The 24973-nt window shown below is 45.0% G+C and overlaps 1 protein-coding gene across 5 annotated transcripts in view; it reads left to right on the top strand.

Annotated features, from left to right (window-relative positions):
- MICU1 (Mitochondrial calcium uptake 1) overlaps positions 1-24973 on the top strand; it is a 78812-nt gene that overhangs the window by 49221 nt on the left and 4618 nt on the right. For 3 of the 5 annotated variants that reach the window (XM_075692434.1, XM_075692408.1, XM_075692416.1), the window contains one exon: positions 13408-13516. The exons of 1 other annotated variant lie outside the window; for it this stretch is intronic. In XM_075692434.1, the coding sequence (XP_075548549.1) occupies positions 13408-13516 (109 nt within the window). Of the gene's footprint in view, positions 1-13407; positions 13517-15071; positions 15254-24973 lie in introns of those variants that run through there. One more of the 5 variants, XM_075692425.1, reaches the window with a different exon arrangement.

Raw genomic sequence — 24973 nt, 5'->3', positions numbered from 1 at the left:
CTGGCGACACGGCTCAAATAAAACTACACGTAATTCAGTTTTTTGGTGTCATCCCAGTGGTTGTGGATGCTCACCCGGTCGTAGTCAGCGAGCCAGTCTTCTATGTCATGGTCTTCGGTACCACTGAAGATGGGTGGGTCGCGTTGACGCAACAGGCTAGGGCAGACCACTGTAGTCACCGGGGCAGCGGGTTGTGGTTGTGGTGGTCCTTCTTCCGGCATTATGAAGACGGGCTGCAGTGTCCGATTACGAAGTTCCAGGATTCCGATTGTACCCAGCAGCTCCACCAAATGTAAGGGGGGTTTATTCGGCTCATGGAGCAGCAGCGACAAACTCAGCACCAGCAGGTAGGGCGCAGCAGCCAGCGAACGAACTGGGTACGAGCCACGCGATGGCAACGGAGCTTTTCAGCCTGCCGATCTTCTTCGTCACAATATATATATATATATATGTGTGTGTGTGTGTGTGTGTGTGTGTGTGTGTGTGTGTGTGTGTGTGTGTGTGTGTGTGTGTGTGTGTGTGTGTGTTATTAATATGTTTCGGGTGCTCTGACCACGCACGAAATGCAAAAAGCAATGGAATGTGCATAGAATGTTTCAAAACCCTGGCTCTGGTCTCACTGCATCGAAAGAGCACGCACGCAGCTATATTTCGCGCCAGAAACTAATAGCTTCAGACGAAAGCCAAATTAAAGTGAGCGTTTTATTTTTCATGAAAGTGCATTCGTGCTGCAAAAACAGGTTCGCGTCCAAAAATTAAAAGCGAAATAAACAGACCGGGAAACGACCAACGTGTAGAGAAAAGGCAATACCGATGTGTTCAAGAAATTAAATGTACCACTGATCAGAATTGGCAATTGGGACGGCTGCATGAAAAAAAAAAAAAAAAGGAAACACCCGATTTCAGTGTGCCCTTATTATCTTATGAAATCGTAAGTGCTGATGAACACCAGCTCCTGCCTAGAGGACGTGTTCGAATAGGTCTCATTCTGCAGCTACACAGTACTGCGTCCGCTTTATCACATCTTCAGTGGCTTTCTTGATGACCGATGCTCGAATTCTACGGCAGACATCTGTTATCCTTGCCTTGAGCTAATCTGATGTCCGATCAGATTAGTAAGCATGATCTGTAATGATCGATCATGTAAGCATGATCTTTCATCATCATCATCATCAGCCTGGTTACGCCCACTGCAGGGCAAAGGCCTCTCCCATAGTTCTCCAACTACCCCGGTCATGTACTAATTGTGGCCATGTTGTCCCTGCAAACTTCTTAATCTCATCCGCCCACCTAACTTTCTGCCGCCCCCTGCTACGCTTCCCTTCCCTTGGAATCCAGTCCGTAACCCTTAATGACCATCGGTTATCTTCCCTCCTCATTACATGTCCAGCCCATGCCCATTTCTTTTTCTTGATTTCAACTAAGATGTCATTTACCCGCGTTTGTTCCCTCACCCAATCTGCTCTTTTCTTATCCCTTAAAGTTACACCCATCATTCTTCTTTCCATACCTCGTTGCGTCGTCCTCAATTTCAGCAGAACCCTTTTCGTAAGCCTCCAGGTTTCTGCCCCATACGTGAGTACTGGTAAGACACAGCTGTTATACACTTTTCCCTTCTTGAGGGATAGTGGCAACCTGCTGTTCATGATTTGAGAATGCCTGCCAAACGCCCCCCAGCCCATTCTTATTCTTCTGATTATTTCAGTCTCATGATCCGGATCCGTGGTCACTACCTGTCCTAAGTAGATGTATTCCCTTACCACTTCCAGTGCCTCACTACCTATTGTAAACTGCTGTTCCCTTGCGGGACTGTTAAACATTACTTTAGTTTTCTGCAGATTAATTTTTAGACCCACCCTACTGCTTTGCCTCTCCAGGTCAGTGACCATGCATTGCACTTGGTCCCCTGAGTTACTAAGCAAGGTAATATCATCAGCGAATGTCAAGTTGTTGAGGTATTCTCCATCAACTTTTATCCCCAATTCTTCCCACTCCAGGTCTCTGAATACCTCCTGTAAACATGCTGTGAATAGCATTGGAGAGATCGTATCTCCCTGTCTGACGCCTTTCTTTATTGCGATTTTGTTGCTTTCTTTATGGAGGACTACGGTGGCTGTGGAGCCTCTATAGATATCTTCCAGTATTTTTACATATGGCTCATCTACACCCTGATTCCGTAATGCCTCCATGACTGCTGAGGTTTTGACTGAATCACACGCTTTTTCGTAATCAATGAAGGCTATATATAAGGGTTGGTTATATTCTGCACATTTCTCTATCACCTGATTGATAGTGTGAATATGGTCTATTGTTGAGTAGCCTTTACGGAATCCTGCCTGGTCCTTTGGTTGACAGAAGTCTAAGGTGTTCCTGATTCTATTTGCGATTACCTTAGTAAATACTTCGTAGGCAACGGACAGTAGGCTGATCGGTCTATAATTTTACAAGTCTTTGGCGTCCCCTTTCTTATGGATTAGGATTATGTTGGCTTTCTTCCAAGATTCCGGTACGTTCGAAGTCATGAGGCATTGTGTATATAGGGTGGCCAGTCTTTCTTGGACAATGTTCCCACCATCCTTCAACAAGTCTGCTGTTACCTGATCCTCCCCAGCTGCCTTCCCCCTTTGCATAGCTCCCCAAGGTGTTCTTTACTTCTTCCGGCGTTACTTGTGGGATTTCAAGTTCCTCTAGACTATTCTCTCTCACATTATCGTCATGGGTGTTACTGGTACTGTATAAATCTCTATAGAACTCCTCAGCCACTTGAACTATCTTATCCATATTAGTAACGATATTGCCGGCTTTGTCTCTTAACGCATACATCTGATTCTTGCCAATTCCTAGTTTCTTGTTCACTGCTTTTAGGCTTCCTCCGTTCCTGAGAGCATGTTCAATTATATCCATATTATACTTCCTTATGTCAGCTGTCTTACGCTTGTTGATTAACTTCGAAAGTTCTGCCAGTTCTATTCTAGCTGTAGGGTTAGAGGCTTTCATACATTGGCGTTTCTTGATCAGATCTTTCGTCTCCTGCGATAGCTTACTGGTCTCCTGTCTAACGGAGTTACCACCGCCTTCTATTGCGCACTCCTTAATGATGCCCCTTGCGGAAAAAGGTATTCATTATCCGCATATTATTCTGTTCTGCAAACTCTACTATCTTTCTTATCTTTCACATAACCCCAAAGAAAGAAATCGAGTGGAGAGAGGTCAAGTGAACTAGCCGGGCAATTTACAGGCCCGTGCCTTCCAATCTATTGCGCATGAAAAGTCGCATCCTGCCAGTTTCGTGCTCGGCTGCTGCTCTGTACTGGTGCTCTGTCTTGCTGATACCACAGAAGTGGAAGACTTGACAGGGGGACTTCACGGAGAAACTCATCCACCACTCCTTCAGGGATTTCATCCACGTAACGCCGTCCAGTCAGTGTGTTATCGAAGAAGGTGGGACCGATTACAGCACCGGCGTAAATTCCGCACCCCACGTTGAACGACCGCTGTTACTGGTGCCGATTGCGCTTTACGCAATGTGCATTGTAGTGACTGCAATAGTGTGCATTATGCAAATTTACCTGGGCGTTTCTCTAAAAATGGGCTTCATCTGTGCACATGATGTTGCTCAAAAAGTCCGGTGAATCATCGGCTTTTGTGAGGACCCAGTTTGAGAAATCTAGACAATTCTACAGGTCCCTATCTTCCAAGCATTTGTGCTGGTTAAGGTGGTATGGTTGAAAGGCCGTCGTTTAGAATCCTCCGAACTGATGACTTGAAAATTGGTACCTGAGGAGCCACGTCCCGCATGCTAGCATGAGGGTTTGAGGCCATAAATGCTAGAACATCCGTGCGTAGGCTGGAACTCAAAGATGGAGTCTTATGCCACTGTTTCTTGAAGCTGCCGGTTTGTCTCAAGTTTTCATCATTTCTGATGGTAGGCCACGTGTTCGGTCTACGGCCACACTTCCCATGACTGATATATAGTTGCAGACTTCCTCTTGTCATTATTTGCAGCTCCCAAAGCAAGGATAATTTTTACTTTCTGGTCATTAGAGAAAGACATGGTGACTGGGATGAAACGAAACACACCTTTAAACATTTGCACTGACGTGAATTCACTTTTGTGGTGATAGCTTTTGTGGCAAAAAAAAAAAGAAAGAACCATCCGTCCACTTTATTTATGCTAAAGCAACAGCTATCATAGCTTTTTTCCAACTAACACCAAACGCGACGTGTTATTATGGCCAAGGCGTGGCAGATAAGGCACTAGCTTGATCCCGATGTTTTTCTTTATTTCCTTTATTTTGTTATGGCTAACTCAGAGGGAGCTTGTTCGAGGACACTGGTTTATGATGTGGGTGGGATGCCAATCACGTGGTATTCTTCATATTTCGGGGGGTTTGTGTATCGTCAGAAAAAAATTAGTGCGTAATTTGTACGTCACTGAAAATACTGCACTTAGATGTTCTTGGCTCTGCCTATAAATGCCTCACTGACAATTTGATAATTATGATATTACACCTTGAGGTAGAAAATTAGTTACGATTACCAAAATAAATCTCAGTAATGAAAAAAATTACTGGCAGCTACTCTACTGTACCGGAAACAATATGCACGAGGTTTTCTTCGAGTAACGCAATTGCTCTTTTTTTTTAATCAAGTGCATGCTAGTTGGCTGGGACATCCTGTATATATTTATGACCTCTGCGTGCAAGTGACGATGTTTCTATTCCTTATACATGTCGTAAATTATGAGATGTTTTTCATGTGTCGTTAGCATTGCTTAATGGAAAGAGAAGCAATAATGAGACGCATATCATTCACGTGCATTTCACACGCCGTTGATAAAAGACTCTGCCGAAGCGGCCACTGAAGTTGGCAGGTTTTTTTTTTTTCAGGGTCAAAAAAGCACACAAACCAATTTGAAATGAGGTTAACATACAGCAACATATTCATTCTCTAAGCATAGGGTATCCCTACCTTTAGGAATAATTTTTAATTGGCTACCTCTTTCTCTTTAAAAAAATATAATAAACATTGTCCTGTGTCTGTATTTAAATATACTGTGTATGTGCATGGTGTTTACAGTGGAAATTTAAAACAGTGTTGATGTGAGAAAATATGGATGAGGCAGCCGCTGCTGGTACTTCTAATGTGGTTGTTCTCTATTGTCAGGGTTTGCAGAAATAAAAGAAAGTATAAATTAAAATTCGAGCACGTCCGTGCCAACAATGATGCAGTAATCTATTAGCCACAATAAAATTTTAAGTGAAAAGGTCGAGGCAAGTAAAAAAATATCTAAAATGATGTGGGTGACAAAACTCTGGCAATGACACGTTTAGGTGTGGGGGGGGGGGGGAGACTTTGGCATCGCCGGGGAGGGGTGGGGTGCGCTCGGGCCCCAGAGCCCCCCGTAGTCGGCGCCTATGCTGTGGTGCCATCTGGTCGTGAATGGTGATACTGCTGAACTTATCCTATTGCCGCCAAGATGGGTGGTGTGGTGGAGTGTTGCAGTAGCCAATCTCAAGGTCATGCCAGCGCGAAACCTTAGCAGGATGATGGGCAGAGCATAGTGGGCATTGCTTCTCGTGTACACAATTCACTCTAGGAGCGACAACAAGGACAGAAAGGCTGTGAAAACACAGCAGTGGCAGCGTTATAGTTCCATTAATATAACTCACATTATGTAGCTTTCTTCTTGGAGAGGAGGTGCCTGTAATATCAGACACATTATGCACCTTTCATAAAAGGTGTAGAATTCATTGGGACCCGCTTGATTTGTGCAACCACAGTTTTTATGGTGTCAACACTTGTGGAACTTATTTTCCACGGTCATGTCCATATTAGAAATATTAAGTAAGTTGATGGAAGATATGTATCGTTGAGACCAAGGACTTCAGACGTGGCTAGGAACAGTATCACTAACGATGCAAAATAGGTTAGTATGTTGTCAAGGTGGAGCCAACTGCAACGAACCTAGTGTAGAAAAATCTTGCCTAGATTTCCCGTGAGAAGTGCCCAGATGTTCTTACTCTTTGCGCCCACTTCTTTTCTCCACTACTGCTCATTCAATGATTTGGCTGCAGCAGCTAGCACACATGTGCTACGACTTCAGTTAGACTTGCTTACAACTCTTACCCCCCCCCCCCCGCTTATGCCTCTACATCTACCCTGAAAAGGCATTGGTCCCATGTTAGATCTCCAGACCAAGACAATTTTTTCTTCAACCACAAAGCTTTCTTTCTGAGAAGCCTGTACAGGTTTCCTTAGTAGCTTCATGCTACAGTCAGGTGGATGACAATTTTTTCTTATACAACTGGAATAGTAGATTTGGATAAGCCTCAGACATGAAAAAATAGTTAATGTACAGGAAGAAAGCCTTGTTGAAATGCAGTGGGCCAGAAAGACACCTATGCATTTCGGAAGGTTGTTCAATATAAATCATTGCCAGCAAAAACAAAAAAAGAGGAGTATCTACTGCATATACATTGCACGTCACCCATGTGTAGAGCGCGCAAACGCTGGCCGCCGCCAAGACGCTCCGGAGCCAGCCAGCAACGTCTAGCGATAGTGGCTGGGCCCGAGATTAGATGCGTCAGTTGTGCGTGCCCAGACACTTCTTATCTCGAGCCCAGCAGCCACTGTTAGATGTCGCTGGCTGTCTCCGGAGCACCTCGGCGGCTGCTGTTCCCGCACGCTACACGAGGGTGATGTACACTGTACATACAATATGTTTTTTTTTTCTTTTTCTTTTTTTTAATGGCGAATCAGCCAGCAAAGTGGAGGAAAGTTCACGAAAATATTTTCACCCACCCGACTGTGGCACTAAGCTATAGATTTCTGATATGGATTTCTCAGAAAGAAAGTTTCGCAGTTGAAGAAAACTTTGACCTGGTTCGGGATTTTTTATGAAACAGCTACGAGCATAGTGATCGTGACAGTTTTGCAGAGGAGTTGTAAGGAGAGGGAGACATACTTTGCCACTAATAACATGCGATTCAGAAAACTAACCAAATTTTTTTCATGTTTCATTAGAATCATGGGGGCACTGATTTATATAGCAAATTTAGAGGCAGTCACATTTGAGTGCATTCCCATTTTCTTTCTTTATCTTGAATATTGCGCCTAATTTGAAATTATTTGAAAATTTTCAACACTCTATCCAGGCGATATTGACACTGATGTGGGGCTCCTGCACTGCAGGACGGCGCACGCAAAGGTCGGCGCCATGAAAAATGATGAAGCATGTTGTAAGCTGCACGCTCTTCTTCTGGGCCGCCGTTAAAGAGAAGCGTCTATTTTGTAAGACTCCATCTTCAATCTGCGTTACATTTTTCTGGTGGAGGTGTGGGGCACATGCAACCACTCCCAGATCGAACACCATCTACAAGCCCAGTACGAAGTCCGGTCGAGCTGACTCCTGTTCACGTATGGACAAGCCATTGACTTCAAGGACTGCCACCTGAGCATGAGTCTCTACCCAATCGAGTCAGAAGGATGAGTACATCGGTTCCGTCTTCTTCCTCAGCCACACTGACCGAGGTCGTCCTTAACCAGGCTCGAATCCCCACGTCCTTCCATGGGGAAACCTTCGAGGATGTTGAGGACTGGCTCGGTCATTTTGAGCGTGTTGTAGAATTCAACAGCTGGACTCGAGAGTGCAAGCCTCGCAACGCCTACTTTGCCCTTGAGGACTATGCATGGACATGGTTTGAGAACTGTAATAATTGTAATTATGGGGTTTTACGTGCCAAAACCACTTTCTGATTATGAGGCACGCCGTAGTGGAGGACTCCGGAAATTTCGACCACCTGGGGTTCTTTAACGTGCACCTAAATCTAAGTACACGGGTGTTTTCGCATTTCGCCCCCATCGAAATGCGGCCGCCGTAGCCGGGATTCGATCTCGCGACCTCGTGCTCAGCAGCCCAACACCATAGCCACTGAGCAACCACGGTGGGTGGTTTGAGAACTGTGAGGAGGCCCTATCGACATAAGACGAATTCCGATGGCAGCTAATCAGCACATACGCCAGCCTCGATCACAAGGAGCGAGCTGAATCCGCAATTCAGGCTAGAGTACAGAGGCCGAACAAAAGCATCGCAATGTTTGTTGAAGATATGTGCCGACTTTTCCGACACGCGAATCCGACCATGCTGGAAAAAAAGAAGCTCAGGAACTTGATGCGCGGTGTCAAGCAAGAGTTATTCGGTGGCCTAATACACAACCCACCTAAGACCGTTGCGGAGTTTCTTGCGGAAGCCATATCAATGGAAAAGGCGCTGCAGCAGTGAACAAGGCAGTACAACCGCCACGTGTCAACCCTGTCGCATGACCCTCTTGCTATACCCTTGGACAATACCGGTGCCTTGTTTGAGCTCATTAGGCTTGTTGTTTGAGAAGAGCTCCAAAAGCTTCAGGTGGCTCCAGCATCGGTACAGCAACTCGCTCTGGCTGAGGTCGTCCGGGAGGAAATCAGACAGGCAGTCTAAGTCCCAGAGCGAAGTGAGACACCACAGCACGAGGTACGGCAGCCACAGCCTCGCATGTAGTATGGGGAAGCTGCACGAAGTTCGTTGTCCCCGATTTTTCATGATGTGAGCGACGTCCCGGACTTTCGTGGTGGGCGTGCCATTGAACAAGCAGCTGGCGACTTCAGGCCTCACCGCACGCCATTCATGGCTGAAACACGACCACCCTGTAAGAGTGACATATGGCGCACTGCAGACGGGAGACCCTTGTGTTTTCATTGCCGTGAAGCCAATCGCCTCTACAGAGTGTGTCCTTACCACCGAGCTGGGCTCCGTGGATTTTCACTGAATGCGCTGTGCCCGCGCAATGGTGAACGCCCCCTAGAGATTTAAGCCTACCTTGCAGACGCCAGTATCTCGTTTGCCCCACAATTCCGTGACCCCCGGTCACCGTCACCCGCCCGAAACAGGTCTTCCAGCCCCCTCCTCACGCCGAGTGCAACAAGGCATTGCTCATCCAGCCCTGCCTCCCAGGAAAACTGAGTCCAGCGACCTGCGGAGGTGAGGTCGCTGATGTTGTGAATGCTGAAGATCCTGCACTAGTCGACCACAATATGACATAATTGAGATGCAGAGAAAGCAGTGTAGTTTGGTGTCAGTATCTTGCGATGTACCAGTTACCATAGATGACCGCGAAGTCACGGCGTTAATCGACACGGCTGCGGACATGTCTGTTATGACCCAGAATCTCGCGCGTATACTGAACAAAGTTTCGATGCAATGGACCGGAACTCAGATTTGTACTGCAGGAGGGCACCTCATAACTCCAATGGGCCGGTGCACGGCACGAGTCAACATTTGGGGTTTCACTTACATCGGTGACTTCGTCATTCTTCACGAATGTTTAAAGGACCTTATACTTGGCATGGATTTCCTTCAACCAAACAGTGCCATCATTGACCTGCAAGAGTCTAGTGACCTGCAAGAGTCTAGAGTCAGCTTTGATACTACGCAAGCCATAGCGAACAGTAATGGCAACTCGTTTTGCGTAGCTGACAATCACGTCACGTTGCCACCCAAGAGCAGCGTGCTTGCCCTTGTCTGATGCGACATGGAGGACGACGCCGAAGGAATTGCTGAGGCAAACATCCCCCTGCAGCTTGAGCACCACATTTGCATAGCCAGAGGGCTTCTTCAGGTGCGAAACAAATGTTTAGTCGTTTTGCTAACAGACTTTAGCAACGAGTATCGGCATGTACCGCGAGGAACGACAATCACATTTCTCCGCGAAATCATTGATGTTACTGACATTGCCACATTGGAAATCGCATCGTCTCAGCAATCTGAGTTACCAGCCTAAAAGAATGGATTAACGTTAACACTGCTCTGCCAGACCATCATAAGGCCGTCTACTGAGTCTCGTGAATGAATTTGCGGACTGTTTTTCAGCGTCATCCAAAGTACGGCGCATGTCTATCATGAAGCATCGCATTACTGTATTACGGACGAGTCCGCACGTCCTGTTCGTCAGCATCTTTACAGAGTGTCTCCAGTGGAAAGGGAAGTGATCAAGCATCAGGTGAAAGAGATGCTCCAAGACAATGGGATCCAGCCGTCCACAAGCCCGTGGGGCTCCCCTGTAGTGTTAGTCAGAAAGACAACACACTACGCTTCCGTGTAGATTACAGAAAGTTGAACCATGTCACCAAGCGCAATGTTCATCCATTGCCACGCATCAACAACGCGTTGGATCGTCTACAACATGCCAAGTTTTTTTCTTCCTTGGTTCTTAAAGCAGGGTATTGGCAAGTCGATGTTGATGAACAGGATTGTGAAAAAACAGCGTCTGTGACACCTGACGGGCTTTATGAGTTCAACATTCTCCCCTTCGGTCTTTGTTCCTCACCTGCCACCTTTCAGCAGATGATGGATACCGTGCTTGCTGAACTCAAACGGCAAACCTGCCTCATATACTATGACGACGACGTCGTGTTCTCGAGCACGTTTGACGAAGATCTCGCACGACTCGAGAGTGCCCGCGTTGCGATCCCTTCTGCCGGCCTTCATATCAAGCCTGAAAAATGCTACTTCGGGTTCCAAGAGCTCAAATTTCTTGGCCATGTCGTTGGTCCTACAGGCGCCCAACCAGACCCCGACAACTTAGCTGCCGTCACCGAGTTTTCACCACCCACAGACAAGAACGCTGTCCAATGCTTTCTTGCTTTATGTGCATATTATAGGTGCTTTGTCGAGGGATTCTCCAGAATTGCTGAGCCTCTGACACGGCTTACGCGCGACAATGTGCCTTTCATTTGGGCGGACGAGCAGCAGCAGTCGTTCAATGAATTGTGCAAGTGTTTGCAAGCGGCCCCAATACTTGCTCATTTCGACGAAGACGCTGACACTGAAATTCATACTGATGCCAGCAATGCGGGTCTCTTCACAGTTCTTGTACAGTGGCAAGCTGGTGCGGAATGCACCATTGCTTATGCGAGCCGCAGCCTCACCAAGGCTGAGAAAAACTACTCAACCACTGAAAAAGAATGCTTAGCGGTTGTGTGGGCAATTAGTCAATTCCGACCCTACTTGTACGGTAGACCCTTTAAGGCTGTAGGCTGTCAGCGATCACCACGCTCTCTGCTAGCTTGCCAACCTCAAGGATCCTTCAGGCAGACTAGCCCGTTGGAGCCTGCGCTTGCAAGAGTACGACGTTACAGTTGTCTACCAGTATGGAAGGAAGCACAGTGACACTGACTGTTTGCCATGCGCACCACTCCCTACGACGTCATCGGACCCTGACCATGACTTGCCATTTGTCGGCATTGTCGGCATTATCGATGCCATAAAGATGGCTGAGTACCAGTGCGCTGACCCTGAGCTGCTGCCGCTGATCGAGCACCTTCAAGGAGTTGAAGGTGTTTTACCCTGCTCGCTCGTACGCGGCTTATCATCGTACTATTTGCACAACAACATCCTTTACAAAAAAACTGCGGAAGCGGTCCAAATACGTACCTCCTTGTCATGCCGTCGGCACTGCGCCAAGACATGTTGCAAGCCTGCCATGATGATCCATGCGCGGGACACCTGGGATTCGCTAAGACATTAGCGATGATATGACAGAAGTATTACTGGCCCTAGCTTTTTTCTTCTGTGCAACGGTACGTGAAGACCTGCTGCGATTGTCAGCGCCGCAAGAAACCACCATTTAAACTGGCTGGCTTTCTCCACGCTGTGGACCCTCCTCAAGCACCGTTCCAACAAATAAGAATGGATCTACTTGGGCCATTCCCAGTGACCTCTTCACGCAACGGATAGCTATTCGTCGCTACCGACTACTTAACCCGGTACGCTGAAACCAAAGCTATTCCACAAGCAAACTTGTATGAAGTGGCCAAATTCTTTGTATGCCACATCGTTCTACGACATGGTGCACCATCTGTTCTCATCATCGACCGCAGTACAGCCTTTACAGCCGAACTTATGCAGGGTGTTCTCCAGCTGACGGTTAGCTCCTACCGCAAGAGCACTGCGTATTACCCTCAAACCAATGGATTAACGGAATGTCTGAACAGAACGCTGGCTGATATGCTCTCCGTGTATGTCGACGTAGAGCGCAAGACGTGGGACGAGATTTTACCCTATGTGACCTTCGCGTATAACAATGCTGTACAGGAGACTACACAGTTTATGCCGTTTAAACTTGTATACAGGCGCCACATCACGTCAACACTTGACGCCATGCTACCTCTGGCCGATAATAGCCCGACCAACGAACACGTGGAAGAGTTTGTACAAAGAGCTGAAGAAGCACGCCAGCTTGCTTGGCATCGTATCCGGAGCCAACAGCATACCGACACCCTTACAACTAGAGTCGACGCGACGTCCATTATGATACCGGCGCCTACGTGTGGGCCTGGATGCCCATCCGTCACCGTGGACTCTCTGAAAAGTTGCTCCGCCAGTATTTGGTTGCTGCAAGGTTACACACCGCCTCAGTGACGTGACCTACGAAGTCTTCCCCTGCAGTTCTGACCCCGGTTCGCTCCGTCATCGTCCTTGCACTGAAGTTGTTCATGTAGTAACATGAAACCCTACTATGCGCCTACATGAACACCGAGATGCACCTGAGAAGCTCCATTTCTTGTTGTCGCTGAAAAAAATTGTTTATGGGACCGAGACGGTCGCTTTTCGCACGGGGGGCAATTGACACTGATGTGGGGCTCCCACACTATGGGATGGCGCGCGCAAAGGTTGGCGCCATGAAAGACGATGAAGCGTGTTGTAAGCTGCACGCTCTTCTTCTGGCCCGCCATTAAAGAGAAGCGTCTATTTTGTAAGACTTCGTCTTCAATCCACGTTACATTTTACGTTACAATATTGAAACCGAGCACACCAGGAGTGCAGGAAAGGCAGCCCTGAAATTATGTCGGGTGGAAATTCCCTGTCATGAAGTGCATAATGGAGTTTGAATGATGGCATGTTGTGGCAAATACTGATACAGCACATCGCAGCAAATGCTTACCAGGCAAAACATGTGGTATCGATACCTGCCTCAACGTGCTGCAACTAAAGCTTCGTTTTGCTTTTCGCCACATGAAGTGACAAAAAGTGAAGAGCAGTAGTGAATTTGTTGCTTGTATCTGAGCAATAGTTCTTCCTGCACATTCTGCTCAGCAACACCGGATTTTAACATAGATTTTACTGATTTACATAGTTAATAATTGAAAATTTGAATTTGAGAAACTTGCAGCTTATTTTGGTTCATTTACGAGGAAGCATAATTAATGTCATATCCTCATCTATGTACGAATGACAGTAATATTGTGCAATCTGTTTTCATTTTAGATGTGACATTAATATTTTCTGGAATTCTTCAGTGTTTATTGTTTTTTTAACAGTGATGTTTAACATTATCCGCATGCTTGCTTCCTTATACCTAAACACAGGGTATCAGTCTTGAAGACTACCTCCAGTTCTTCCACTTCCTAAGCAACATTACAGAAGTGGACACTGCACTGACATTTTATCACATAGCGGGAGCTTCCATTGATGAAGGTATGTGTAAATTTCTAATAGATCTTGCAAAACTGAAAATTCAGCTACAGCCAGAAGGTGGTCCTAAGAAGTGTCACCAGGCTTGATAGTTGTAAGTTTGAGGAACTTGATAGCTAATAATCTATGCTTGGGTATAGTGTATGAATGATCATACAGTTGAACCCACTTATAATGATACCGGTTTTAACAATATATCGGTTATAACAGTTAGAAGCTGCTGCACCGTCAACTTTTGTATGTTTTCCATGCTTGAATAAACCGCTTGCTACAATGCCCCGATACTGCATTATCGGTTATAACGATGAAGTCTGGCTGCTGGGTGTCCAAGCCAAAAGGCAGCAAAATGCGAAATCCTTGAAAAGAAAAGAAGAAAATTAGAAATTCGAGCTTCTGCACGATGGCCCACTACCCCAACGGCTGCCGTGCGCTTGTTTTCCAGCCTTCACCGTGTGCCTCTCTCCCGTCGCTGTTCCACCCTCCATACGCAAATGGACTGCGCCTGTAGCTCTGCGCCATGCCACCCTTCGAAACACGAATGGACCGTGCCATCTGCACTGCTCGCACGTTGCTTGCTCGCTCCTCATTCAGCGCAGTTCTGCAAACAGCTTAATCGCTCGCATTTGTCTTGTTGGTTGCATTGAAATCGTTCCTTGCCACATGGTTTCTCAGTCTTACTTGACTCGCCGCTGAAACGGAAGATGGCTGATCTGCCCACTGATCATCGGCAATGCACGACGTTGCCGGTGAAAAGAAAATGCATGGCTATAGATTTGAAAACAAAGTGCTTCTAACCGATGAGGCGATTGTTGCGAACGTGCTTGCATCAGATAGCGACAGTGACGACAGCAGAGATGACGTGGTAGGGAAGGCTGCCTCAACAGGCAGCGTTCCCAGGCAGCCAACAGGAGGCCTGGCAGATGATTCAGCCCCTCCAGAGTTCCTTCCGAGGAACCTTCCGCTGCACTTTGTTGAGCACCTAGATGCCTTGGAGAAGGATGTCGGCAAGCTTCGCATAAAGCATACAAGGCTGACGGACATTGGGTTTTCTTATGCAAGCCAGTGAGAATTACGTGGCGAGATGCCTGTGGCAATCTTGCCTCGGCGTTCCTTCTGGATTTCTCAAGCTGACAGGCTGCCACGGCAACCTTCTTGCATATTTTAAAATGCTCCTTTTGGGGCCGTCAAAGCAATGCCTCGGCGGTGCTCACATATCGCTTGCCACCTGTGACTCCTCTTTGCAGTTGTTATAACAGTGCCATTCTTTAATGCCAACAGCCGTGGCTTGTTACACACGATCGAAGCGCCCAAGAAGCAGTTAAATGAGTGAACACAATCAGCAGCTGGATGAAGGAAGGTGGTGGGGAGTGGCACTGGCTTCCCCGCCATTATAGTTTTCTCACAACAGCTCAGCTATCCCCCTATTTTGATTTTTTCATTAACAATTATCGGTTATAACTATGGAATTTTCATGGCACTTGACTATTGTTATAAGTGGGTTCGACTGTATATACTAAGAATTTATAGACAATTTAGCCTAAGTGAAGTTCCATTGCAGTTGGCCTTCAAGGCTCAAGAAAAATCTACCTGCCACCAGGGGTGCAGGCTTGTGACGTTCGGAATGCAAACCATTACGAAGAATGCGCTACTTTGCATTTCATAAAGACAAGAGATGTGTGCCAAAAGCTGAAGCGTCAAGAAAAGGGCGCGGCCACTTGTTCCTAGTGCCCATATTTGATGAATTTTGAGTTGATATTCATGCAATCTATGGTGCACCGAGGTGTTGTTGTGGGCACAGTGTATTTGTTTATATACTATATATTTTTCATGGATTTTTCATGGGTTTTCTTTCTTGTTCGAAAAAAGGTCAGCACAAATCCTAGGTAGCTTTGAATGCTTTTTGTTGGTCATTTCTCTACATCTTCCACACAACATGTAGAAAAGAATAAAGGGAGAAAAGTCACAGTTTCACCCGAAAGGTAAAACATTGATTGTGATATATAGACAGCTATACAAAGTAAAGTTAGTCATTTTATCAGCTGCATAAACTGCTGTAAACATTCACTTTCTAATTAAATTAACATGCACATTGTCATGCATGCACAGGCAAACACGAACACATCTCACTCGATGACTGCAGATGCTTGCTGTCAGAATGTTGGCGTTATGAAGAGTGGCAGCAGCAGCCAGTGAATTGCCCTTCGTGCTGCCTCTTGTTTCAATCAATGCAAATTAGGCACGTGAGAACACAGCACACAGGAAGCCATCAGCTATCTTGACCAGTGAATTACCCTTCATGCTGCCTCTCGTTTCAACGCAAATTAGGCACGTGAGAACATACGACACGAAGCCATCAGCCATCTCAGGTTCGTCAGCCTTCAAACCCACCACAGATTGTCTCCAAGATAGGAAGCGATCAGCCGCCGCAGCTGGACTAGAAGAAATGCGCACTAACCTGCCCCTCTCCCCCTTGAGCATGTTAAAAGATGGCGTGTGCCCTTGCTGCCTTTCTCCCTTGCGAGTATGAGGAGACACTGCTGCATCAAACCACCAACCTTCCTGGCTCACCCTTGCAAGCTTTCGGCGCATGGCTGCAATCTTATCGCACTTGGACTTTATATGGAACATCACGGTGATGCTAATGATGACAGCAGAAATTCGCCTGGAGTGTCCATATAATTGTTATCGCAAGAAGTAATGTTCACTGACTCTGATCAGTGTCGTCGAACAATATTTAGCAGAAGATCGATTATATAGGCTTATTCATGGTTCCGCCGCAGGCTCCATAAAGGCAGTGTAAAATGGCAACAGATAGTTTATATGCCAAATGAGGGTTTATTAAAGGGCCCTTGAAACGGTTCGGACAAATTTTGTAGACGCGTAGGGTAGAGCTAAAGTTAATCATTCGCACCACAATTTGTGTGAAACGTCTCATATTAAGAGAGCTACGGGCGATTACAAGTTACCCTCCTCCATAGTCATGCATTTTCTCCTCAACTCGTGCTCTGAGTGATTGGGGCTAAGCTCCGCCTTCACTGGCTCTGCGTCATGATGGCACGTCGTGTCGTCGACTTCCAGTTCTCTAGGAGCGAGCACACGAAGCCTCTCCAAACTCTCCGCCCTCTGCTTGGCAGTCGACCCCAAGCAAGAGTTATTGAAGCAGCGTGCGTTGCGAGCATTCTGTCACAACGCCGAACATGTCTGATATTCCGGTAACCACAGGTGAGCTGGGCATTTCGGCGTAACAGTGGAGCCATAAACTCAAGCTGATAAAGGAACTTTAGCGTAGACGTATGTGAGCTGCCTGATCGGTCTCCACGGTCCAGCCACCCGTAGGCGCAGAGCTTAATCAGCCAAACAAAGAGCTAATATTGCTCTAACCAAGTGTAAAACATTTCAAACATTTACAAAAATAAGTATTAACGATTACACTCCTGCGAAAAATTTACACCAGCAGCAAAAAAGAATACATTTCGTTACTGCTACTGTGTGTGGTTGAGATCTGTGCCACCAGGTGGCTGCACCGTGCAGACCATTCACATTTGCGCTTCTGCTCATCCCATGAAACGACACGGTCATCTGACCGTGCCTGGCCCTGTACCCTTGCGCTTAAGTTTACCCTAATACCGGACTCGTGAAACACCATTGCGTTAGTAATCTTCTGTTGTAAAGTGACGGCCACAAAAGCGCAAATTCTGGTGCCGATCGGATAGCGGCACTCCGATGTGCTGCAGCCAATCCGCCTATCTGCTGCCTTGCAGAGGGACACGATGTCGCAGCTTGACATATTGCCAGTCGCTACGTTTGCAGTCCACAATGCAACAAAGTCGAACCATAATGCTCGCGAAAAGACTGGGACCGACTCTGACCGCGGAGCACTCGTCAAAATGGAGCGCTTTGTAACACAAGCAGATGACGCTTGCTGTGTGCTGGAAGTGCTCAAGTGTAGTAAGAAATTGTTCTTGTGCATTCTCTTTCTGTTACTTTCTTTTCATAGAAATAACTAACATTCCAACTATTACGAACATCATTTGTTCACAATCAAGGTGGAAAAATTATCGATGACGCGTCTTGGGCAGCCAATCGGACAGCTTGCCCTACTGACGTCAATCGGGTGATTTGCGTCATATGGGTAGGGGCGGCTGAAAATTACGCCGAGCAGTGTGCTGCGATCGGCAACGATGTACATCTTTAAAACCTTATAATAAATTACACGCTTTGCATGGAGCACTTAGATGCGTCAATTAATGATCAGAAGGACCTAATCTAACGACTCAGTACGTTTGTATAAGATCGTCAAAATCGTTTCAGGGTCCCTTTAAGATTTTCTGACTCAGTTTGTGCAAGGCACATTGTGAGCATCATTGCCGCAAATACAATTTTGTCTTTTGCATGTTCTTCCACCTTTAATGTCTGTCATTTGGCCGCTAAATTTGACTAAACCCGGAGCTTCACGTCCTCAACTTGCGGTCTGTAGTGGTAAAATTCTGATTTTGTGTCGTGTGGTCATGCAGAAACTATAGTAATCGGAGTCCCATTAAATATTTTGGGTCGAGAAGCTTAACAAAATCAAGCAGCTTGGTTGTTGGCATGTTGCACTAACATCCCGGTAACCAGACGTGCACGTCCGAAATATGTTAGAATGTTATATACATGGCGTTCACCCCTAATTGACGCAGACTTAGTAATAGAGTGCTCAAGTGAGCCGTAAAATTGACAAAAAGAATTGCTGAGCTATACACTGAGCAGACCGCACTACTTACTCATTCAGCCGAGAGCACAACTTCCTTTCCCAACTACTCCATAAAAAGAGCGCCATTTCAAATCATCTTTAGCTGGTCCACATAGTATGCAAACATGTAAGAATTACACAAAACATTCATAATGCATTGTATAGCACAAAACAAGTTTCATTTTCGGGCTGCTAAGTTAAAATGTGCCAGCAAACACCCCCACACTAAAAAGATGCCGATGCTGGATTGCTTAGGCTTAGATACCAGGGCTAAACGCTAGCCAACACATGGCTATGTGGTTGCTACTGAACACATACATCTCGCAGAATTTAGCGAATTCATTCAAAATAAGAGTTTTGGTGCGGGCTGGTACAGCTTGATGGTTTGGCGCAAAATGGCGCATTTGGCGCAGTAGTTCCATCCCTGCAAATAACACAAAGGTAGGTAACAGGTCACAAGTTTACAGGTCAGCTAGGCAGTCCTGCCTTAAAACGTCAGGACCCCACACATAATTTTGGATTATGCTTGCTAACTGGTGCGTATAGAACTTCGCCCGTCGAGAGTTTATATGCCAAAAGCAGTGAGCCCAGCTTGTTGCACTGAAGAGCCTTTCTCACAATTTCATGTGTCTTAAGCACTAGAGGACTATCAAACCATATATGCCAAACCACGAACAGATTACACCACTATGTAAACAAGCCACACACCATGCGACCACTTGATCTGCGCTTCGAAAAATTTTCCAAGAATACAATATCTTGAGCAATGCACTCTGTGTTGCTGAAAGACCTAGCAGACTGCCCTCATGGCATGATATTGCACATTTTTGAAATTTTACTCTTGCACATCACAAAAAGAAAAACACCACATGAATACATGTTATAAGACTTTTTAGAATTTTACGAAAATTATAAGAACTACATTCAACTTTACATTGACGGGTCAAAGACAGAAAAACATGCTGGAAGTGCAATTGTGTCTGAACACTGGGAAAATTGTGTTAGAGTGCCACAGTTTGTTTCGGTTTTTACAGCCAAAGTATACGACCTGTTTATAGCTCTAGGGAAAATTGTAAGAAAACTTATAAAAGGGCGGTTGTATACTCGGAGTTGCTAAGTAGACTACAGGCTCTCCATAGAATGTCAGAGTGCAAACCTCTTTTAGGCGACATTTTGAGGATGCTATGCAAGTATGAAAATCACAGTAAGGTGATTCATCTCTCTCAAGTTCCTAGCCATGTGGGTATCCCGGGAAATGAAAAAGCAGATAAACGTGCATCAGGGGCAGCTCATGAAAGAGTAACAAAAAAGAAGGTTTCATACTGCGACTTTATCCAAGTAGTCTGCACTGCGATTGCCTCAAAGTGGCAATACAAATGTGACTCTAAAATAAAATAATAAACTGCAAATCTTGAAACCCATACTCAAGGAATGGAAGACATCTCACCACAAGGAATGCTTTATGGAAGTTATTGTATGCCACATTTGTATAGGGCACACACACTTTACAAACAATTTTTTATTTAGATATGAAGAACAACCAGTGCGTAATAGGTGCCAACAACCCCTTACCGTGAACTTATTTTAATAACGTGTCTGCCACGTCGGAACATATCTGCTGCTTGAGAAGGTAAAACAAAAATATTTTTATGAGCTTTGCAAAACACTAAAGTCACTTCATCCTTCTTTGGCCTTATAGGAACATTCACTCATATCTGTTGATTATGCTTGTAAGTTTTTAGAGCAACAGGTTTTTTTTTAAAACAACTGTAAAGTAATGTTTTTGTTGCCTCAAGGGATTTTATATAACTATACAATCTCACCTTGTGACTGGTTCATCATAGCCTAAGTTGCTTTTGTGCCATAATACCCTACATAACTAACAGAATGGTTGAGTTGAGGTGGGGCCATCTCAGCCCCTTTCTTTGCCACATCCAAGATAACTCTAGCACCCACTCTCGCAGAGTCCTTGCCACTCCAGAGCAGAGTTGCGGAGTGGGGCCGTCCATTCCATTTCCATTCTGCTCCAAAGAGTGAAAATACTCATTAATTCCACTTCTTTTAACTCCTTGGAATGGTGAGAGTTTGACTACTCCCCCTTCTGGAGTGGCTGACCTGAACCATTCCATTCCTCCAACTCCAGTAAATGAAATTCTTTCTCTGTAATTGTTTACTACTAAAACGATATTTTAGAAGTCTTAACAATGTTAGAAATAATGTAAAGTGCAAATTTTTTGCACAAGGAACATGTTCGCTGTCTATTATTTCTGCAGCATGGTATTGCATGTACTCTCTCTGGCGTCTACTGTTTTAAAGTGAAGCCTTCTTTGTGAGCACTCCAAAGCTTTCCTGACCGTGATTAGGTGCTGCTGTCTTGCCAGATAGCTCATACCATACTTAAAAAACAAAACAGAAACTGAATTACTGCCCTATGATGGGATTGAACCTCGGTCCTCCAGTGCAGCAGCCCAATGCTCTAACCACCAGACCATTATCGCTTGTATACTCCTGTATACTTCTGTCATGCCAACGCCAACTGGCTCTTTTGAGATGATTGCCGTGTGTGTCACATTGCATAGCATGGGTGCACAACAGCACTTGTTCACGTGTTAGCTTCCTTTATACCAAAGATGCAGGAACAAAATGGGCAAATTTATAGCATTTGATTAATTGCTTCACAAAAACTTCACTGCACATAAATTCCAAGATATGCATTGGATCTACATAATTTTCTTAAAACAAGTGTTCTGTGAATTTTGATTATTGCAAGAACTTCTCTGCCTATGTGCTGTGAAAAGTATCACAAGCCCTCAAAAGAAGCATTGCATAAACACTCAGATGGTAGAGCACATGACTGGTCAATACGGTGCCCATAAATAAGGAGCCTTATTTCACAAACACATATACAAGATGTGTACTAAAGACATTTGCATGTGTAATACGACTAGACAAATCATAAGTAGCCAACAAACACTGACACCAAGGACAACTAGGGGAAATTACTTGTGCTTAATAAATGAAATAAAGAAACGATAAATTAATTGAAATGAAAGCGGATGAAAAAACAACTTGTCGCAGGTGGCAACCAAACCCACAACCTTCGCATTTCGCGTGCGATGCTCTACCAATTGAGCTACCGCGGCGCCGTTTTCCCATCCACTTTCTTGGGTATTTATGTGTCCTAGTAGAACCCAGGGAGCGCGAAATGCAAAGGTTGTGGGTTCGATTCCCACCTGCGGCAAGTTGTTTTTTCATCGACTTTAATTTCCATTAATTTATTGTTTCTTTATTTCGTTTATTAAGCACAAATAATTTCCCCTATGTTGTCCTTGGTGTCAGTGTTTGTTGGCTTCTTATGATATGACTAATAAAAATCGAGCCCCTCAGTTAACCCCCTTTCTTCTCGTTGATTACATAACGAGAGTCTCGAATCCGGCAACATTGATGCCTTCAGGTAGCATATGTGGGTTTATTGACCAGTTGCCTTCACCCAAAAAGGTCACGTTCTCATGACGCCTGCAGCAAAAAGGACGTGTCGATGCCAAAATGTGATCTTTCTGCAAAATTTGAGCAAGAACAGTGCGGCGGTGAGCGCAATATCTTTGAACCCGCGCAACCAAATATTCAGGGCCCTGTATGTACTATCCTCTACAGCTGCCAACTTGTGGCTGCTGAAGTTAGCTTCACTTTTTCATATGTTTTAGGCAGCTCACGACCACATCTAACACTGCAACACAAGCAAGGCTTGCCTTCTTAATGACATCCACCATTTCCAAAAATCTGTAAGTCATCCAGAACTCATTTGCATAAAGCAAAGCAGAAAATAATCTTGCGCCATTGTGTATGCCATGCATCCAGCTAGATTATTAAAGTGAAGCTCTATACCTCTATCATCCAAAGAAATTTTTGTGTCGTTGTGGTAAGCAAAAAACTCCCCATATGTGGGCCGATCCTGGAGATAGTGCAATGCCAGTCTAACCCACGGTGGAGGTGTAGCAGGCATTAAGCACTGCCCATATGTCGGCCGATCCTGAATATAGTGCAATGCCGGGCCGACCCGCGGCGGAGGTGAAGCAAGTGTTAGGCACTCCCCATACGTGGGCCGATCCCGAAGATAGTGCATTGCCGGGCTGAACCGCGGCAGCGGTGAAGCAGGCGTTAAGCACTCCCCATATGTGGGCCGATCCTGGAGATAGTGCAGTGCCGGGCCGACCCGCGGCGGAGGTGCAGTTCACCATTAAGGGGCCAACATACACAGCTTCGTTGGTCATCCTTCTTCACAGAGTGAAAGGTCACTGCGATTTTTTCTGTCACGTTGAGAACTAACATAAAAGTGAAACACATTGATGTGTTTCACAGAGCAATCTTTTTTCATTTTTTATCTTCTGGCATAAGAAAAGGCACCATTTTTTTCAAGCCACCTCTCTTGCCTCCTGTTATCACACTTTCTGGATACTCAACAGTGTGCAAAAAAATGTGATGTGCATTCCAAATCACCGTGACTAATTCAAGGTACAACAGTTTGTGACGTCGTTTTTGGACTGCGTCCTTGTGCCGTAGATCAAGTGTGCTCTTGCTAGACCAAATCATAGTTCTCTACAAATAGAAGATGTCTTTAAATGCACTTCATTCTCGTAACGCAGAAAGGTCCCCATATTTTCAGAAGTGTAGAATGTCAAGAATACAGTGTTGTTTATAATTACTGTGGCAGCTGTAGTCACCCATAGGTAGATACTGAAAGAACCAGTGGGAGAAATGCAATACAGTATGTCTTTTATTTTGGACCACAAACAATTTTAAAGGATTGCCTGTGGCAGAGAGCATAATTCTAGTCAAATGAGCTGAATTACCTAGAGGCGGACATTATATGCACAAGAAATTGAAATGCACATTTAACTAATTAACAAAATCTAGCTTATTAACATTTTATGAATTACTCAAACTCGACGGCTACATTTCAATTTATGAATTGTAGCATGCAAGCCCGCAAGACGATACACTTGAACATTTTTGAGGATGACACTAGTTTCTAGAGATTTGTTCTCAAAGTTTGTAACAAAATACGTGGGCATTCCAGTGACTCTTGTGCTTGTATGCGTAAAATGGCGATGTTTTAAAAAGGCATGTATATAAACCATGTATATAAACATGTTCACTGACACAATTCAAGAGTTGGTACTTTGCGCTTCATCTGTCCTTGTCATAGTCCCGGAGCACCTTTCTTTTATATTTCTCTTTTAGCTCCCAAATAATATATGTCCTTGTCATAGTTGTTCATATTTTCCGTGCTAAACTCGGTGCAGCATAATCACAAATGTGCACCAACTAGCCCTGTTCATTGCTTCATTGAACAGTAGTAAATTTTTATGGCAAGTTTCACGGCGCATACCTTGAAACCTAATTGATTCTTAGAAGCCATTCCAAGTGGACATGCCTTGCAAAGTGGATATGCCAGCTACAATTCGTAAATTGCATTATATGCCATGAAGTAAATAATGGAAGGTTAGTGTATTTTGTTAATTAGTCAATTATGCATTTTGATTTTTCATGGGAGTAATGTTCGCTGTTTAGAGTAATCCAGCTGAAGGACTACAATTGTGCTATCTGCAACAGGCAATTAAACAAAAATTCTGTATGGGTTAAAAAAAAATAGCGCCCTGTATATTGGCCATGTCTAGTTTAGTCCAAATGTCAAATTTACCAGTTTGATTGTGTCGCACAAAATCGGCATTTACAGTTCTAGTACTATATACATATTCCATTCCAGCTCCATTCCAGAAACTCAGGCTCCCATTCCTATTCCCTCCTGGTGTTTAAAAATGTGGTATGATCCGAAATCAATTCAACTCTGCAGTTGCCATTCCAGTACTCTTCTCCACAGTATGCTCATTTGTATTTTCAGCACACGCCCCACCCCGTCTCTTCAGAAGCAAAGCATGTCATGCAGAAAAGAACATAGTGTACCTCTTGTGCCATCTATAGAGAGGTTGTGTAAGCACACAATAGGCTTGCAAGTTAAATTTCTAACCACTGCTGGAGCAAATGTCTCAGTGCTGTGTTGCTTTGCCTCGGCAGGGCAGCCATGGTGAACGAGTGTGGCAGGTCTGTCTGCATATATATAAAGAGATTTATGAACTTTTGATGAATTCTGAATCAGAATAAACTGAAAACAGGGCATCAGTTTCTGTGTAGCATGAAATGTCTGCTCAACCAACAAACACACAAGAAAAGTGGCTGGGGCTGAGGATAAAACTGGCCATGGTTAGTGTGGAAGGTTCATCCACCCAGACTATAACAGACAAAGGAATTTATTAAACTGTTCACAAATACTGAAATGGAAGAAAGTGATTACAAAAAAACCAGCCTTTATGTAGCATAATGACTCTGACAGACGAAGGAATTTATTAAACTGTTCACAAATACTGAAGAAAGTGATTATGAAAAACCAGCTTATATGTAGCATAAACAACACATTAAAAGAAACACACATAGGGGCTGAGGAGCAATTTGGGGGGAAAAATATGCAGATCCTACATACCGTGGGAATCAACATTATGCGAAGCATTTTGCAGGTAGCTGTCTACCCAGCACCATTTGCTGTTCGAAGAATTACCAGAGGGATCAAGCAGTTATGTGTTTGATGTGAGGCTGTGTGTGACAATAGAAGCAAGACAATGGCGAGGGCATCACGACAGTTCTTTTTCTACTCATGGGAAGAAACATACAAC

Source organism: Dermacentor variabilis, chromosome 1, assembly GCF_050947875.1.
Source record: "Dermacentor variabilis isolate Ectoservices chromosome 1, ASM5094787v1, whole genome shotgun sequence".
NCBI lineage: Eukaryota > Metazoa > Arthropoda > Arachnida > Ixodida > Ixodidae > Dermacentor > Dermacentor variabilis.
The sequence above is the reverse complement of the archived record's forward strand: the minus strand, read 5'-3'. Positions and strand labels throughout refer to the sequence as shown.